Source organism: Diceros bicornis, chromosome 7 (assembly GCF_020826845.1).
Source record: "Diceros bicornis minor isolate mBicDic1 chromosome 7, mDicBic1.mat.cur, whole genome shotgun sequence".
NCBI classification, from domain to species: Eukaryota; Metazoa; Chordata; class Mammalia; order Perissodactyla; family Rhinocerotidae; genus Diceros; species Diceros bicornis.
Window position 1 is genome coordinate 88,053,034 of NC_080746.1, and position 18,423 is coordinate 88,071,456.

General features: G+C 41.7%; 1 protein-coding gene across 2 annotated transcripts; it reads left to right on the forward strand.

Moving 5' to 3' along the window:
* The first annotated feature begins 872 nt into the window (after positions 1 to 872).
* On the forward strand, positions 873 to 18,070 carry PRRG4 (proline rich and Gla domain 4). Of its 2 annotated transcripts, none has more exons than XM_058546201.1 (6): positions 873 to 930; positions 1,809 to 1,901; positions 6,367 to 6,530; positions 10,439 to 10,487; positions 11,641 to 11,773; positions 16,525 to 18,070. In XM_058546201.1, exons 2-6 carry the CDS (start codon positions 1,826 to 1,828, stop codon positions 16,757 to 16,759), a joined length of 657 nt encoding a protein of 218 aa, XP_058402184.1. In that variant the 5' UTR covers positions 873 to 930; positions 1,809 to 1,825; the 3' UTR covers positions 16,760 to 18,070. The 2 variants fall into 2 exon arrangements, with proteins under 2 accessions (XP_058402184.1, XP_058402183.1); XM_058546200.1 differs by lacking the exon at positions 873 to 930 and adding an exon at positions 1,595 to 1,664.
* The last annotated feature ends 353 nt before the right edge of the window (positions 18,071 to 18,423 follow it).

The window sequence follows — 18,423 nt, forward strand, 5'->3', positions numbered from 1 at the left end:
AGACAACTAATAAAAGTATAGAAGTACTGAGAAAAAATTTTATTTTATTATTATTATTTTTTTTTTTTGAGGAAGATTGGCCCTGAGCTAACATCTGCCAATCCTCCTCTTTTTGCTGAGGAAGACTGGCCCTGGGCTAACATCCGTGCCCATCTTCCTCCACTTTATATGGGACACCAGCAAAGCATGACTTGACAAGCGGTGCGTTGGTGCAAGCCGGGGATCCGAATGGGGGAACCGGCCGCCGCAGCGGCGCGCACGCACTTAACCACTTGTGCCACTGGGCTGGCCCCAAAAATTTTATTAATCTCTATAAAAATGTACATATTGATACCTACACTTACTACCACAGAAAATACTAGAAAACGCAAGAATAGACATGTAGGCATTCTACAAGTTAGCAGAGTGGTGACATCATTACACGTCAAATGGCCTCTGGAAAGTTCCACTATACATTCAAGAGAAAATGAAAGTGAAAAAGGCAGATTGTTTCTTATTACTGTAATGGAAATAGTTTTGACCTCGGAGACCCCTTGAAAGAATCTTGGGGACGTCCCAGACCTGGCGGACCACAATTGGAGAACCAACTAATCAATTAATTTTAAGGTCACTTCACATTTAAAATTACTAATAAGTATATTTTCTCTGAAGACTATTTTGTTCTCGCCCTGGGACCACCCTTCGAGGGCCGCCTACCCAGGGTGACCACCGACAGACCGCAGGCCCGCGGCACCCCGCAGACAGACCCCGGGCCCGCGGCACCCCGCAGACGCCCGGACGCCGGGGGCGGTGTGCTCGCGGAGACCTGGACACGCCCCGGTTCGCAGGGACGCCGGGTCGGGACGCGAATCCAAATCCGCCGCCGCGCGCCGAGGCGGGGCCGGGCCCAGAGCTGAGCGCGGCCGCGAGAAGACGGGACGAGACGCCCAGGTAGGCGGCCGGCCTGGGGAGCGCGGCCAGGTGCCGTCGTCCCCGCGCCCCCTCCGGCCCCAGTGGCCCCGGCCGAGGCCGGCGCCCCCCCGCAGGGCGCGGCCCACGGCGCCTGCGCACAGCGAGCCCGGGATCAGTCCGGGGCGGGAGCTGCGGGGCCGGGACCCGGGCGTCCCGGGCCGGGGCGGGGGGTCCGGGGCCGAGACCGGGGCTCCGGGGCCGGGATGGGGAGTCTGGGGCCCTGGGACTAGGGGTCCGGGGCCGGGACGGCGGGTCCGGGGCCGGGACGTGGGCTCCGGGGCCGGGACGGCGGGTCCGGGGCCGGGATGGGGAGTCTAGAGCCCTGGGACTAGGGGTCCGGCGCCGGGACGGCGGGTCCGGGGCCGGGACGTGGGCTCCGGGGCCGGGACGGCGGGTCCGGGGCCGGGATGGGGAGTCTGGGGCCCTGGGACTAGGGGTCCGGCGCCGGGACGGCGGGTCCGGGGCCGGGACGTGGGCTCCGGGGCCGGGACGGCGGGTCCGGGGCCGGGATGGGGAGTCTAGAGCCCTGGGACTAGGGGTCCGGCGCCGGGACGGCGGGTCCGGGGCCGGGACGTGGGCTCCGGGGCCGGGGCGGGGGAGCCGGGGCCCTGGGATGTGCGCCGGAGCTGCAGGTGCGGCCGTGGGGAGCGGCTCGCTCGGCAGGGCCGCCCCGGGACCGGGTCCGACCCGAACGCGAAGCCGGGGCTCGCCAGGTGCCCTGGGCCGTGGTCGGGTCGGGCCGGCGCGCGGGCCGCTGTCCGCGTGGGGCTCCACGACCACCGCCGGTGACCGGCTCCCCCGGGACCTCGAAGTGCTGAGCCAGGCCTTTTTTGACGCGTTTTGTTATTTTGTTTTAGTTTGACGGCTCCCAACGATGTTTGCGCTCGTGGTTCTGCTCAGCCAGCTGCCCCCGGGGGCCGCCGCATTTCCTCGGCATTCGGGAGAGGACGGTGAGGGGGCCCGGTCCAGGAAACCCACCCTCGGTCATAGAAACGCTAAAATAATCTTTAGTTTAACTTGTGGTTTATTTGGTAATGTTGTGGTTTGTTATGTTACCTACAATTTATACAAATTTATTTCTGTGAGTTACTTTTGATAAATATGTATTTAAGACCTGATTTGTGGTTAACCGAATGGGAAACCTCTTGCAACTTCTGAAAGTCAGTTGTTGCCGATTTTCTAGATGAGGTTATGTGGCAGTTATAAGGAGCATAATTACTTGTTCTTCCTGGAGTGTTGGACAGGGAGCCCAGGAACTAGTCTGGACTTGTTATGAGACCCTGGGGAGGTACTTAAGCCATTTCAGCTTGAATTTCTTCATCTGTAAAATGATGGGGGTGAGGAGTGGAATGATCTCGGAGGTCCTTTTTGAGTTTAAAATGTCTGGTTATCTGGATAAAGTCAGATTGTGAGAAGATTAGGTTTGCAGCTTGCTAACCTAGAATTTCACACCTTGTGGGTTCCAGGTCATAAACAGACTGGTTCCTGCCACATATTAAAAGCCTAACCTAGAAAAACCTGAAAAGAAAAGAAAAAATTGGCTTTGGCTCTCAGCATCCTTCTCCCTGCCTAGTCACTGTGTTTCCCTACCCACCCCACTCTGGTACTGTGGATCTGCTTCCCACCTGTTCCTGTCCCTTATTCCTTCTCATCGGATCCCACTCTCAGCTCATTTTCATTGGGAAGGATGTGTTACATTCATACTCCTGGATGACTTATTAATGGTTAATACAGCCTAGTGTGTTAAACCTTCTAGGAGAGAGTGTGTATTTTAAGATAGGGCAATATATTAACCCAAAAGAATCAAACCCTGATGGCAGAATTCCAGGCAATTGCATAGGCTAACTAGTGGAATAAGGAGAGATTTTGGAAGGAGATCCTTCTTGGTACCTCTCAAGTTGTACCATATATGTAAGTCCACTCATATACAAGGTTGATAGTCCATACACAGTGGGACTAGATGCTGATCCCAGGAATGCTTGTGAGTGTATTCATTCATTCACATGACACAGGCATAAAAGACACTCTCAAGGATATCACAAACGGAGGAAGGAATTTAGAGATCATACTTGAGTGCAGAAGGCTGGAGATACGTGTGGGAAATGTAAATAAGGGATCCTATATATTTAAAAAGCCAATTTGTTCAGTTATTAACCACTTTATTAACACATACTATGTGCCAGGCCCTATGCTAGGTACTGGAGATGTAGAAATGAAAGCCTGTGATCCCTGCCCTGGAGGACCTCTTCATTTGGTGGGGGAGGCAGGGTATAAACATGATCTCTGTAAACTCTATGACAGAGGTAGAAGCAGAGCTCGAGAGCAGAGGAAAGAGTGAGTTCTGGTGATTATCTTGGGAAAGTTGTGTGGCACAGAAGCCAATGCTCTCTGTCTGCAAATGAGGTACAGTAAATGGAGATGTGAAAAGTAACTAGGAAAATAAGGGACCTTCAGCTACATTCTGATAAAGCCCAGGGGTGGAGTTCAAATGCCCCAAAAGCAATTTATTTAGAAAACATGGGGAAACAGGAGAGAGGATGAGAATGGAATATCAGGGGGTGGCGGGGATGGGTTTGAAATAGTGAAATGCACAAACAACCTCTTAGAGTGGTCTAAGACAGGAGAAATGGAGATGGGAAGAGAAACCGAGGAGGCAGATAACATAAGTGGAAAGGCCAGCGTATCCTCCAGCGTTGGCCGGAGGGAACACAGGGACTCTGGCTGGGAGTTCAGGATGCTCCAGGGCCAAGGAAGTTGGCTTCTTTCAATTATAAGCAAATTCAGGGTTACTTAGGACCCAAATAACAGAGGAGAGTATTTCTCCTGAGATGATAAGGGAGGCAGGGAAGAGTGATGAGGCACTAAAGGTTAAGTCTAAGGTCAACCACAGAATGGGAGCTTTCAGGGAAAGTGGCAAACAGCAGCCCCTGGGAGGCACATTTAGTACAGGGGGGAGAACTTTTATTGGCATAAATATCATTTCAGGCATAATAAAAATGTTCATGATTCCCTTTTTCATTTTCTTTCCAAGTTGAAAGTAGCTGTATTGAGTCCCATTTGGAGGGCGGAGGGTATGTTCATAACTCAGATAACCTACTTGAACAGAAGACCGACAATGAGAAATTTGGCACTGCTTTTTTAGGCAATAAAATATAAAGATCTGGGTGTATCTGAAAAGTAGCAATACAGAGGCGAATTTCTAATTCTCCATTCTGAAATTAGAAAGTATAGCTAAGTTAGGCAGGCTGTGAGTTGCTTCATCACTGGTTTAGTATTTTAAACCTATGCCAAACTGAGTAACATCAGACTATACCTATGAATTGCTTCAACTGGTAGAATTTAGGTCCAAGAGTTTCTTCCCACTCCAGGAAAGTTGAGTTCATTCATTCTTTTAGTAAGTAATTTTTTGAGCACTGCTTATGTGCTAGGCACCAAGATCCCTACTTTAAAGGAACTTTCCTTCTAGTGAGGGGAACAGTCGCAGCAAATAGGTATGTAAAACATAGAACACCAGGTGGTGACAAGTGCCATGGGGAAAAACGAAGTATAGAAGGTATAGGGTAACATTGAGCAAAATGCTAAAGGAGCTGAGAGCAATGGAAAGAAGAAAGTTCTATTCAGAGGAAACAGCACGAGCAAAGGAAGGAGAGAGCCAGGCGAGCTGGAAGCCAGTGTAGCTACAACGGGATGTTCAACACAGACTTGGAGGAGCAAGGAGACCCCTCAGAGAGCCACTGCCAGAATCCCATGAGAGATGATGGAGACTCGGAAGAACGTTCATTCTGTCACCATTTGGTGGTAGCCTAAAATCTACAAGAAGACAGGAAGAAGAAAGAACAGAAATATTCCATCACACTGATCTTTTAAAATATTTCTTAAAACAACCATCACCAGTTATCCTATTCTGTGGTTCAAATAGCCCATCTATGTTATTTATAGAAGAGCACTGGCCAATAGAAACATCATGGGAACCACAAAAATAATTTGAAATTTTTAAATAGCTACAGTAAAAGAAGTAAAAACAAGTGAAGTTAATTTTGATAATTATTTAATTTGACCCAATATATCCAAAATATCATTTCCAAATATAAGCAATATAAAACATTGAGATAGTTCGTATTCTTTTTTTTTTTTTTAACTAAGTCTTTGAATTCCTGTGTGTATTTTTTATGCTTACAGCACATGTCAGTTCAGACCAGCCACATTTCAAGTGCTCAATAGCCATCTGTAGCTCGTGGCTACTGTGTTGGACAAAACAGCTCTCTAAGATTCAGACCTGTTTGGAAAGGTGATTGATTAGTAGAAAAAATATCTTGGATAAGCCATGACTGTCACTCACAAGACAGTATCAAGATTAGTCTTCCAGGCCCTGCTCTCTGTCAGCCTTGGGCTGCCTTTCAGTTGCCCACTTTAATACAGTGTTCCTTTAGGAATGGTTAGCAGTGAGAAATACCAACACTTAATTCTTTTAAGCATTTTGATGTAATTCTCAGAGAGTTTCTGAATTCCAGTCTCGGTAATGTGATCTGGTTGGAGCAAGATCACTTAAGCTTTGTTTGTGTGCCTCCAGAAGGAGTTTTAAGTTTGCAGGTTTTGGAAATAGTGCCACAGTGGGATATTTTGCTTTTGTGTCAACCCGTGCTTTACTCTGTTGTGTTTACCGTTTACCTTCCCAGCACATGCAGAGGGCATCTTGTAAAGAACTGTGGAACATATTTGGGGGATGGGTGGAGGGAGCTACTCCTTTGGGAGGGGCTGAATGTCTTTTAATTAATCTTATAATTGACTTACAATTTTATTAACTTAGAAGTTTAGAATTTTATGTTTTAGTGTAAACTTGATATAACAATTTTAATGTGAATGCATTAATTTATAATTTTAAAACATAAAGAGATCTTAGTGATTATTTGGTTTATTTCCCAGTTTTACAAATGAGGAAATGGCACCCCAGAGATATAAGTGACTTATCCCTATTCACAGTAGATAGCTGAGCCAAATCGCAACCAAGACTCTGTCTTCTCACTTAGTCCAACAGTGTCCATTACACCAGACTGATTTTTCTCAGTCAGGATCATAGGGAAGCAACCTTTTAGAAATAGAATAGTCTGACTTGTCATTTGTTGGAAAAATAATTGTCCAGAGGGAAAAATATTTAAATAATTTCATTTATGCTAATAATTTTGGACATAATAATCAACTCAAGTATTTTTGGAGTTATGCTAATACTTGTATTTCATATTTAGCTGAAATTATTTTTACTGGTGCTATTTCTTTTTGTCAGATTTTAAAATCATACAAGAAACTTTGATGTAATTTAACCACATCAAGAGAACTATTCACTTTTTCCACAGTTAAAACAGGAATTTTCTGCCTTATTTTTTATTGATCTTTGAAATCTTTCCATTTCTTTATTAGTCTTTACATCAAAAGAAGAAGCAAACTTTTTCATACGTAGACACCTCCTGTATAATAGATTTGATTTGGAACTCTTCACTCCCGGGGACCTGGAGAGAGAGTGCAAAGAAGAACTTTGTAATTATGAGGAAGCCAGAGAGATTTTTGTGGATGAAGATAAAACGGTAATTTGGTTGATGATGTTACTTGGCTGAAAATTTATTAAATTATCCTTAAGGAAATGACACTTATTTATGCTTTAAATAAAAATCAGGATTGTATATCTGTTATCTCTTTCTACTTCCTTAAAATGCTAATTAACCTATTTAGATTTGGCTTTGTACTTAATTAACTGGGCTTATAGTAATTAGCAAATTGTCAATTATGTTGTGATTTTGTGAGTTTAATGTTTATTATATTCAAGAACAATCATGAACAGAGTGAATTAAACTTCAGGGTATTATTTGAGTTACCTCTCTGACTCAGGCTTCAATCATTCAAGACTCAGAGCAATATCTCCTATCAGTGACCTGACCTTTTTTGATTTCCAGGTTTATATTTCAAGTATTTGTTGACAATCTGCTATGTGCCAAGTTCTCTGCTGGAGACTGAGGATACGAAATATGTGGTCCTTGCATTCAGGAGTTGTTTGGTCTATCTGTGTAACTTAAGAGAAAAACTTTTAGAAGTTCTCTCTTAAAATATAATTAAATCCTGTCTGTTCATCTTGAAAAGGTAAAAAACAGACAGCATTGTCCCTGTTGTAATTTGACATATTCTTGAAGAATATTAAGTGACCCAAATTCTTTGCTTTTGTAGATTAAATACCCCCAGCTCGTTATTCCTTCCTCAACAGTCCCATTTTACTCTTTGGTCGATAAGAACCTATCTAGGTGTCCTTCAAATGCAGGTGTTAGTGGAACTTAGTTCTTTTTTCTTCCAAACTGTGCCCAGCCTCCCATTCCCTGCTAATATCAGCCACATGTGTTGGAGAAGAAAACAGAATCTGTACTTTTTAGTTGTGCTCTTGAGATTTTATTCTGTTGTTCACAAACCCATTTTTTTTTTCCAATTATTTTATGGAGGTCATAATACTTTATAACATTCTGTAATTTCAGGTGTATATTATTATTTATCAGTTTCTTTATAGACTGCGCTGTGCTCTCCACCAATAGTCTCATATTTATCCATCACCCTATCTATGTTCCCCTTTACCCCTTTTGCCCACTCCCATCCCCCTTCCCCTCAGGTAACCACTAATCTGTTCTCTTTATCCATGTGTTTGTTTATCTTCCACATATGAGTGAAATCATGCAGTGTTTGTCTTTCTCTCTCTGGCTTATTTTGCTTAACATAATACCCTCAAGGTCCATCCATATTGTTGCAAATGGGATGATTTTGTCTTTTTTATGGCTGAGTAGTATTCTATTGTGTATATATACCACATCTTCTTTATCCATTCATCAGTTGATGGACACTTGGGTTACTTCCACTTCTTGGCTATTGTGAATAATGCTGCAATGAACATAGAGGTGCATAAGTCTCTTTGAATTGTTGATTTCAAGTTCTTTGGATAAATACCCAGTATGGATCATATGGTATTTCTATTTTTAATTTTTTGAGAAATTTCCATACTGTTTTCCATAGTGGCTGCACCAATTTGCATTCCCACCAGTAATGTCTGAGGGTTCCCTTTTCTCCACATCCTCTCCAACATTTGTTATTTTTTGTCTTGGTAATTATAGCCATTCTGACCAGTGTAAAGTGATATCTCATTGTAGTTTTGATTTGCATTTCCCTAATAATTAGTGAGGTTGAAGGTCTTTTCATGTGTCCATTGGCCATCTGTATATCTTCCTTGGAGAAGTGTCTGTTCATTTCCTCTGCCCATTTTTTGATCGGGTTGTTTGTTTTTTTGTTGTTCAATTGTGTGAGTTCTTTATATATTATGGAGATCAACCCCTTGTCAGATGTATGTTTTGCAAATATTCTCTCCCAGCTGGTTGGTTGTTTGTTCATCTTGATTCTGGTTTCATTTGTCTTATAAAAGCTCTTTAGTCTGATAAAGTCCCACTTGTTTATTTTTTCTTTAGTTTCCCTAGTCTGGGTAGGCATGTCATCCGAAAAGATTCCTTTAAAACCAATGTCAAGAAGATTCACAAATGTCAGCTTGATTTTTCAATATTTCCTTCTTAAGCAAGAGGCAGATAGTAATGTCCCCACATTATTTCCAGAGGCAGGAAGTCCCTGAGTTACTCTGAGTCACAGTATTAACAGATCTGGCTATGTGGCTACCCAAATAGCCTGTTTTTTTTTTTTTTTTTTTGGTGAGGAAGATTAGCCCTGAGCTAACATCCATTGCCAATCCTCCTGTTTTTGTTGAGGAAGATTGGCCTTGGGCTAACATCTGTGCCCATCTTCCTCTACTTTATATGTGGGACGCCTGCCACAACATGGCTTGATACACAGTGTGTAGGTCCACGCCCGGGATCTGAACCTGCGAACCCCAGGCCACCAAAGCAGAGTGCTCAAACGTAACCACTACACCGCCAGGCTGGCCCCTCTGCCCATTTTTTGATTGAGTTGTTTGTTTTTTTGTTGTTGAGTTGTATGAGTTCTTTATATATTTTGGAAATTGACCCCTTGTTGGATATATGATTTGCAAATATTTTCTCCCAGTTGGTGGGTTGTCTTTTCATTTTGTTTATGGTTTCCTTTGCTTTGTAGATGCTCTTTAGTCTGATGTAGTCCCATTTGTTTATTTTTTCTTTTGTTTCCCATGCCTGAGTAGATAAGGTATTCGAAAAAATGCTGCTAGGACCAATGCCAAAGAGTGTACTGCCTACATTTTCTTCCAGGAGTTTTATGGTTTCATGTCTTACATTCAAGTCTTCAATCCATTTTTTTTTTTTTTTGGTGAGGAAGATCGGCCCTGAGCTAACATCTGCCAATCCTCCTCTTTTTGCTGAGGAAGACTGGCCCTGGGCTAACATCCATGCCCATCTTCCTCCACTTTATATGGGACGCTGCCACAGCATGGCTTGACAAGTGGTGCGTTTGTGCACGCCCAGGATCCGAACCAGAGAACCCCGGCCCGCCCCACAGGAACGCGTGTGCACCCAACCGCTTGCGCCACCGGGCTGGCCCCTTCAATCCATTTTGAGTTAATTTTTGTGTGTGGTGTAAGATAATGTTCTACTTTCATTTTTTTTGCGTTGGCTGTACAGTTTTCCCAACACCATTTACTGAAGAGACATTCCTTCTCCGTTGTATGTTCTTGGCTCCTTTGTCGAAGATTAGCTGTCTATAGATGTATTGTTTCACAAACTCTTTTTCTACTTTTATCAAGGTCCCTTAAAATCCACTTCCATTCTCTCAAGTAACACTGAATGTAAACAGTCTCAGGGATGTCTTTCCAAATTGATAAATACCTCTCAATAGAATCCCATAGCAGGGCCAGCCCCATGGCATAGCGGTTAAGTGCGCGCGCTCCGCTGCTGGCGGCCGGGGTTTGGATCCCAGGCATGCGCCGATGCACCACTTGTCAGGCCATGCTGTGGCAGCATCCCATATAAAGTGGAGGAAGATGGGCACGGATGTTAGCCCAGGGCCTGTCTTCCTCAGCAAAAAGAGGAGGCTTGGCATGGATGTTAGCTCAGGGCTGATCTTCCTCACACACAAAAAAAGAATCTCCTAGCAAACTGAGGGCCCACCCAGTGCAAGAAACTTCAGACTCCTTTTCAACCACGATAATGAGTCCACTGCCTCAACTTGCACCTTTGGTACTTTCACCGACTCTAATGCGAGTATCCCTGATGCCTGACTGGGGGCTCTGGGCAGGTGAAAGGAGAACATTGGGGCACAATAGAGAGCTGGCACTGGCACTAATCCTCTGACCAGTTCCAGAGGTGGGAGAAAGAGTGGTGGGTGGCAGTGCTTTAATTAGAGTGACTCACACCCTCCACCTTGAGTGAACTGGTACCCTACCCAGGGCACATGCCAAGAATTTACCACCCCTAGTCTAGGTCATTGGGACCAAATGAAACGATAATAAAGAAATTAAATAAACTTGGAAATTTTACCTTTTTCTTAGATGACATTTTGGCAGGAATATTCGATTAAAGGACTAAACACAAAATCAGGTAAGGCAAGAATTGATCAAATTTAATGTTTTTCCCACTCTTTCTCTTTTATAATACATTTTTAGTTTCATTGTTTGTGTTTCGTTGTTGCTCAATATACATACCTTGTAAATCTGAGGAAGATTTCTCAATTACACGCTGGGCTATCTAAGACAGAGAAGGCCACATTCATCTATTTACACACTGAAAATCAAGTTTGGTGAGATACTGGGGAAATGAGATAATAGGCTTAAAGCTGTTTTGAACAGTTCAGCTAAGTCAAGACTTGTACAGAATAGAAGGAGGGGGCCGGCCCCAGGGCTTAGCGGTTAAGTGCGCGCGCTCCGCTACTGGCAGCCCTGGTTCGGACCCCGGGCGCGCACCGACGCACCGCTTCTCCGGCCATGCTGAGGCCACGTCCCACATACAGCAACTAGAAGGATGTGTAGCTACGACATACAACTATCTACTGGGGCTTTGGGGAACAAAAGAAGGAGGAGGATTGGCAATAGATGTTAGCTCAGAGCCGGTCTTCCTCAGCAAAAAGAGGAGGATTAGCACGGATGTTAGCTCAGGGCTGATCTTCCTCACAAAAACAAAATTGAAAAAAAAAAGAATAGAAGGAGGGCTCCGTTTGTGCAAGTGGTGAACTATTTATTTATTTTTTTTTTACCATCACAAGGGAATGGAATACTTATGCTACTCGGTAATTAAGATTGTTAGGTAGAATTAAGCAGCTTTTAGAGAGTGGAGATCCTTTATTTTATCTGTAGTGAGCGTCTCTACCTGTCTTTCGTCACGTGGACTTGCATTCCCATGGGTAGGGCCCAGCTGTGGGGAGGCAGCGCCACGCAGCTCCTCCATACCTTTGTCTCCGCAGTTAATACCAAGTGTGTCTGGTTGAACAAAGAATATGTTTACCCCACTGAGTCTTGAATATTGCCCATTTGTTACGACCCATTTGAAATAAATGAAACCTTACTTAGGGCTTTTAGGAAATGTTATTTAAAAATGTTTCAGGTCATGTCTCTAGCACAAAGACTTCTAAAATAAATCAATATTAATTATTAGGTGCTTTATAATGTGCTTAGACCCAGTGTTAAATTTATTGAAATCATAGATGGTACTTTTCATAGATGTTTATATTGATGTTATTTTAATAATGTCTCTTAAGATGGTAACAGAGAGAAAATCGATGTTATGGGCCTTCTGACTGGATTAATTGCTGCTGGAGTATTTTTGGTTATTTTTGGACTACTTGGTTACTATCTTTGTATCACTAAGTGTAACAGGCAACGACATCCAGGGTAAGTACCAGTAAAAATACTTAATTCACTATTATACGTTCTATACTGTTATTTTAGGATGCCTATTTTTTAAAAAAACATTTTGTTTTGGAACAATCGTGGATATACAGGACGGTTGCGTGGACAGCTCAGAGAGTTCCTGTGTATCCTTCACCACATTTCCCTCACTGATATCTTACATTACCCTGGTACATTTGTAAAACTAAAAAACTGACATTGGTACGTTACTATTAACTAAATTCCAGACTTTATTTAGATTCATCAGTTTTCCCATTAGTGCCCTTTTTCTGCTGCAGGATCCAGTCACCATACCACGTGGCGTTTAGTTGTCATGTCTCCCCAATGTCCCCTGTCTCTGAAAGGTGTTTGGTTGCCTAATTTAACACTTACATAAACAACTTATTGATGCTATTTCTAAGGTCCTACAAAAGAAAGCAAGAAGATTCACAAATGTCAGCTTGATTTTTCAATATTTCCTTCTTAAGCAAGAGGCAGATAGTAATGTCCCCACATTATTTCCAGAGGCAGGAAGTCCCTGAGTTACTCTGAGTCACAGTATTAACAGATCTGGCTATGTGGCTACCCAAATAGAAACAGTGTAACTAGCCTTCAAATTTAGCTATTTTTATTGATACTTTAAGTAAAAATGAATAAACTAAAATGGTTGCCACTTGAGGAAAATAGCAAAGATAAAGATTCATAAAGGCCAGAATTGTTTGCATAATAGAACCTCAACATCTTCATGAATATAAAAAGTTATTATCTTCCATGTATATTATCTTCTCAGTAAGTATAGATGAGTAAGTGTAGAAATAACCTTATTCTAAAAAAGCACCAGGTGCTAAACAGGCTATTTGAAATGGGTGCTTATATATCCCTATTCACAGTTTAACATTCTGTGAATAAGCTCATGATGGTTGACCAGGTGATGAAAAGTTTATGGAAATAGATGGTGGTAATGGTTGCACAACATTGTGAATGTAATTAATACTGCTGAATCGTACAATTTAAAGTGGTTAAAATGGCAAATTTTATGTTGTATATATTTTACCACAATAAAAATGTTTTCTTTATTGTTAAGGTAAGAGTTTAGGGCGACAGAGGTGGAATTAGGATTCATCTGTTGGAGGATAAAAGCTGCAGCCGTGAGAGTAGGCAGGTTCTCTGAGTGTGATGAGGACGGAAGGCCAAGCACGGAGCTGTGAGGGATGCCTACAGTAGAGCGCGGAGAGAAGACATGCCAGCGGGAGGGCAAAGGATGGGGCAACATAAATTGTAATTCTGCCCCCAAGCTGGAATCCTGGACAGCTCCCTGAGGCATTAACGGGGCCTATGGGCGTGGACTAAGGAGTTTGTCAGAGACCTCTGTAAATCCTGTAAAAATTTGAGAAGTGAGAGAAAAGAAGGAAGAATTTGTTTAATTTTTCTTAAGCCACTATCTTTTAAGCTGAGACACTTCTATTAATTTCTCTTATTTAACAGATAGGAAGGTCTTGCCATTTTCTAGGACTTTTGACTAAGATTTTATTTGGTGTGTTTTTCTCCACCAGCTGAGGGAGTCCTGCAAACTCACAGGTTAATGAAGAAATAGGCAAAATTTGTCTTTGGAGACTCTTCCTGCCTTTTATCTTTCCTTCTTTTCCACCACATTCATAATGTTTTTCAAAAAAAGTTCATGTATGCCCTCGTGTTTAATAATTTCACTTGAAGTCTGTGATAGCACAGCCATTGTTCGGTGTCCTCATGCTTGACATATTCTTCTCTCTTCTTCTGATTTTTCTACTTTTCTGCATCACTACATTTTCTTACCTTATGGCCTTTTTCTCTGAAACCTTCTAGCTTCTTCCCTGCATGAGGGTAGAAGCAGAATTCAAAGACACGGGGAGCCAAGAGTTACCATTATTATGCATGTTTTCTGTGTATAGTATTGTAAAATTTAAAAACTCTGGATATCTCTTATTTTAAAAGTAGGATTAGTATGTTAATGTCAGTACAGTAAGTGCTGTGCAGTTCACAGATCATTTTACATCTGTTGTCTCACTTTGATCCTCACAGCAGCCTGCTGAGTTTTAGGGGACGTTTCAAACTAGGTTTACTAGACATGCTTTTATGTTGGGATTAACTTTTAAATACTTACGAAAGTACTTTTCATCTATTGTCCCAAGAAATTCTTCCAGCAGAGTTGTTTGTTCTCTTTCTATATTTTGCAAGTCTGGAAGAAGGGGGAGGGGAGGGAATATTTGAGAAAGAAAAGAGTGAAAAATAAGATCATTGTCAGAAAAGTTTGTTTCATTCCTCTGTAAAAACATGCCAAGAAATGAGAAACAAGATCTTTTCGTTTCTTAGTTTCTATATTTTATGGAGGAAAATAGGCATAATGTGATGTCAGTTTATTTGAGATGTTGAGATGTCAGTCATTTAAGATGTATGTAAGAAATCACTGTGTAGATATTTAATGACTTTTGATGTCATTATTATGTGGTTTTTATATCTTAAATTTTGAAAGTCAACATGGAAAAATTTATTTGTTCAAATAAAACATCTGTCTCTCCTGTTCCCTATAAACAAATAGAACTTTTCGTCACAAGTTAGCGAAAGTGGCAAGTGACTAGCCTGCTGTTGTAAGAGGTTCAGTGGATTCGATTGGAGACGTAAAAAGGAACTTTCCAACCCAAACGAATGGACTGAGTGCACACTTTATTATATAGGGAAGGGTAAAGGCGAAAGTTAGCAAATAGACATGGAGAATACAAGAAGTAGCTATATACAAAGAAACATCAGACTAGGTACTTATAACATCCAAATATGTCAATAAAAAGAGGAAACAACATCAGATCGATCGAAAAAGAGAAACATCAGATCGATCGAGAGAGAAACATCGCATCGGGTACTTACAACATCCACACCATTACACCGAGGAGAGTCCTTTGAACTGACACGGCTAGGTGGGAGTGCCAATCGAAAGAGGTCCTGGGCAAGGCGTCCCCCCCAACAGGTGAAACTCTCATTAGGCCTCAGTTTCCAGCAGCTTATATAGTATGAGTAATCTCCAGAGTAAGCATTTGGTGTTCTCATGCACAAATGGTTATTAGTTGTGTATGTTCATTGAGCTCCTTGGTTATCGTCCTAGCCCAGCACAGATGGCCAGTCCATCCCAGGCTATGACGCCCAAAGAGTCTTGTCATCTTACAAATTGCAACTGTCTCTGGGGGAGAAGGTCCAGTTCCCACCACACAGAAAGCCGCTTTATATTTCTTTGTGTGTTGGTGGCTGTAGGTTCATGCAACGGCCAAACATGGCTGTACTCATGTCAAGACACCTGCCGGGAATATATTCCAGATTTCTGAAGAGGAGAAATTGCATCAAGCCCACTAAGTACACATAGGATGCTCTCGTCATCTCTCGACTATCTAAGGGCTGATTATCTAGTTCCTAGATTTACACAGATCTTTTTCTTTTCTTCTCTCTCTGCAATTTTCCTGTCTCCTTTACTCCAATTTCAGATTTCATTATTACCTCCAAGGGAAAAGATGTTCGAAGGGGCAAATTGACTGATTTAGTTTGGAAAAGTTTACAGTATTTTGAGTCTGCTAAACTTTCTGTTGTTGGGAAGAATATTGTAAATGATGACTAGAGGTTGGGGATTACCTATGAATTTTAATTATCTTATTAGCCATAACTATCAGAGGTTATTTTATGCATAGGTACTTCATAGACAGTCAACCTCACAGTCTAAACAGATTGATTTACTAATGTTTAAATTATAATTTTTCATTTGCAAGTGAGAAGGGAAAATGTAGGTTCAAAACACCAAGCTTGTGTTGATTTCAGTTTCTATTGGCTGGTGTAGCTGACAAAGTTTTGTGAAAATGTGGGATTTGAACTAGGCCATATTAAAAAAAAAATTGTTGGGCTCAGATCAATGGAGTAGGGAAAAGACAATAATCTGAGAAAGGGAACAACATCAGAGAAAGCAGAGATGGGACAGAGAATTCATTGCATATATGGAGGAGTATAAAGAGTCTACCTGGGAAAGAGCAGAGAGCTATAGAAAATAAGGCAAGGCCAAAATAAGGGAGGCTTTGAAAAGGAGGCACAGGAGTTAGAAGTTGATTCAGTGGAAAGCAGACAGCAGGTTAGACTTGTGGAGAAGAGTGAGCTGGTAGAGGTAGTTAGGAGGGCAGGACCAGGCAGCAGGACTGCAGGAGGACAGAGGAGAGAAACAGGCATCTGCTGCTGGGATCGTCTCTGTGGCTTCAGTTTCCTTGGCTTGAGTTGTGCTGCTTACAGCAAAGCCTGGATTTGATTTCACATCACACTTTGAGGAAGTTTTAATTCAGGAGTGGGAAAAAAGGGGAATCGGCATGTTTTAAGTCCTTGATATAGTGTGCCAGACACTGCTTAGATGCTTTACATCCAACATCTTCCTCAGTCCACACAAAGCACCTCTGCTGAGGTAGCTATTTATTATCCCCATTTTACAGAGAAGGGAACTGAGTTAGGTAACCTGCCTTTGGTCACACAGCTATGAAATGATGCGATGTGGTTTCATACCCATGTCTGACTTCAAAGCTCTTGATCTTTCCACTACATCACTAACTCTTTCAGAGTTAGTGGGTTAAATACAACTATTGTTATATTAGTAAATTGGGTTCAACTTTTATCAAAATAGTCAGTTGGATTTTTTAATATTGACATCTTAACCTAAAAATGCTGTGTTTCCTAGACTTAAATGCTGTCTCTTTGTCTAGTTCTTCAGCCACCTGTATGAGAAGGGGCAGGCACGCTCCCTCCATCATTTTCAGAAGACCTGAGGAAGCTGTCTTGTGTCCATCACCACCTTCAGTGGAGGACACAGGGTTACCTTCTTATGAACAGGCAATGGCACTGACCAGAAAACATAATGTTTCACCACCGCCACCATATCCTGGGCCAACGAAAGGATTTAGGGTGTTTAAAAAGTCTATGTCGCTCCCATCTCACTGAGCCGCCTTGCTGTCTTGGTGGTATAGGAGATTCATGTTATTTAAATGATTCATTCTCCCTAAACCAATAAAGCCATGTCAGTTCAGCCCGTTATGACAAACTGCAGGGAGTAAAGGAGGAATAAGCCCCTGTACCACACCGCAGAAGTCCTGTCGGCATCTTGAACCTGAACTTGATCATTATCAGCTTGATAAGAAACTTTGACTCCATATCCTTGCAGTTAAGAAAAGAGTACTTTTTTTGTTTATTTTAATGGTTCAGAAAATCTGTGTTATGATGTCACAGCTAGAACTGGTGAACTGTCTGTATCCTTTGTACAGATAAATGTTGTAGATTTCTTGTGTTGAATATAAAAAAGTGAGAATTTCTAATCATTAGATTATCCCAAGTCATAATATTGGACCCATTCTTTATTAGGATTTCTTTTTGGTTGGAAATACTTCACAGAATTTGATTTTCAATATAAATTGATGTCCTTAATATAATCACTTGGTTTTACATTTTAATTATTGAGTAACATTCATCATATTTTGCTGCTTTTGGTTGTTAACTCTTGCCATTAGTCATGTTTCATTATGGGGAGTGGGGTCAGTAGTTTCCTTTTTTAAAAAAAAAAAAACAACCATTTGCTAGAGAGTTAGTTCTTCAGACGGTACAGTGTTGCAATAGCAAGGATTTTCAAGGGTTGTTATACGATCAAATAAAGAAGCCTCAGATCTAGGAGTGACTAGGACTTGGTAAAGTTGCCCGTGTTACTGGTAAAAAGACGCACCCATTTTAATTGCTAAGTTATCTATATATATAACTATATATAATTATTTATCTTGAAAATTTGTTGAAGTTTATAAATAATAGTTTGAGAACCTAGAAAAAGTAATTTACTTTTCTGCTATTAAAATAATACTGATTAAAGTTACCAGCAACCCCTTGTATCTCTTAATGTCTAGACACAAAACACCATAGGTAATCATTTTAACCTATACTTGTCTCTTCTAATCGTGTGTATGACCAGTCTCCTTAAGAATGTAGTAGCGTGTTAGCTATCAACCTCTGGAGTGTGCATGTGTGTGCTAGCTTAAGTGGGTGGGTGTGTATGTACATGTGAATTTGTTTTCTCTTTGCAGCTCAAGAAATAACATACTCCTGAGAAAATTCTGTTCTTTATGTTTTTGCCAGGCATTGCATTTTCCTATTATTTAAGACCATTTATAAAATTGTATTTTGCTTTAGAATTTTTACAGAGGTGCAACTAAAACCTACATGCATTTGATAATTCCTTCCAAATTAAATGTTTAGAAAGTATAAATCATATTACAGTGTGTGTGTGAGTGCATATCTCTCCTTTAAGACAGCATGATCTTAAGGCTTGTAAAAGCAAGACCTTAATCATTACAGACGGCCAAAGACGTCATCCTTTCAGATTTGCAGAGTCTCTTCGGTTGTTTATTGCAAAGAAATCGTTTAGCAACATTTAGATATAATTAGGAAAGGGGTCTTTTTGAAGCCACCTATATTACTTATAAAAATTTACTATTAGTCGTATCTTGGCTTTACAGAGCACTTTTTCTCATGTAACTTTGCACTTTGCACTTATTTTAATCCTCTTTAAAAGGTCAGAGGCAAACTCTACTTTGCCCACTTCATAACGATCAGACTAAGGCAGA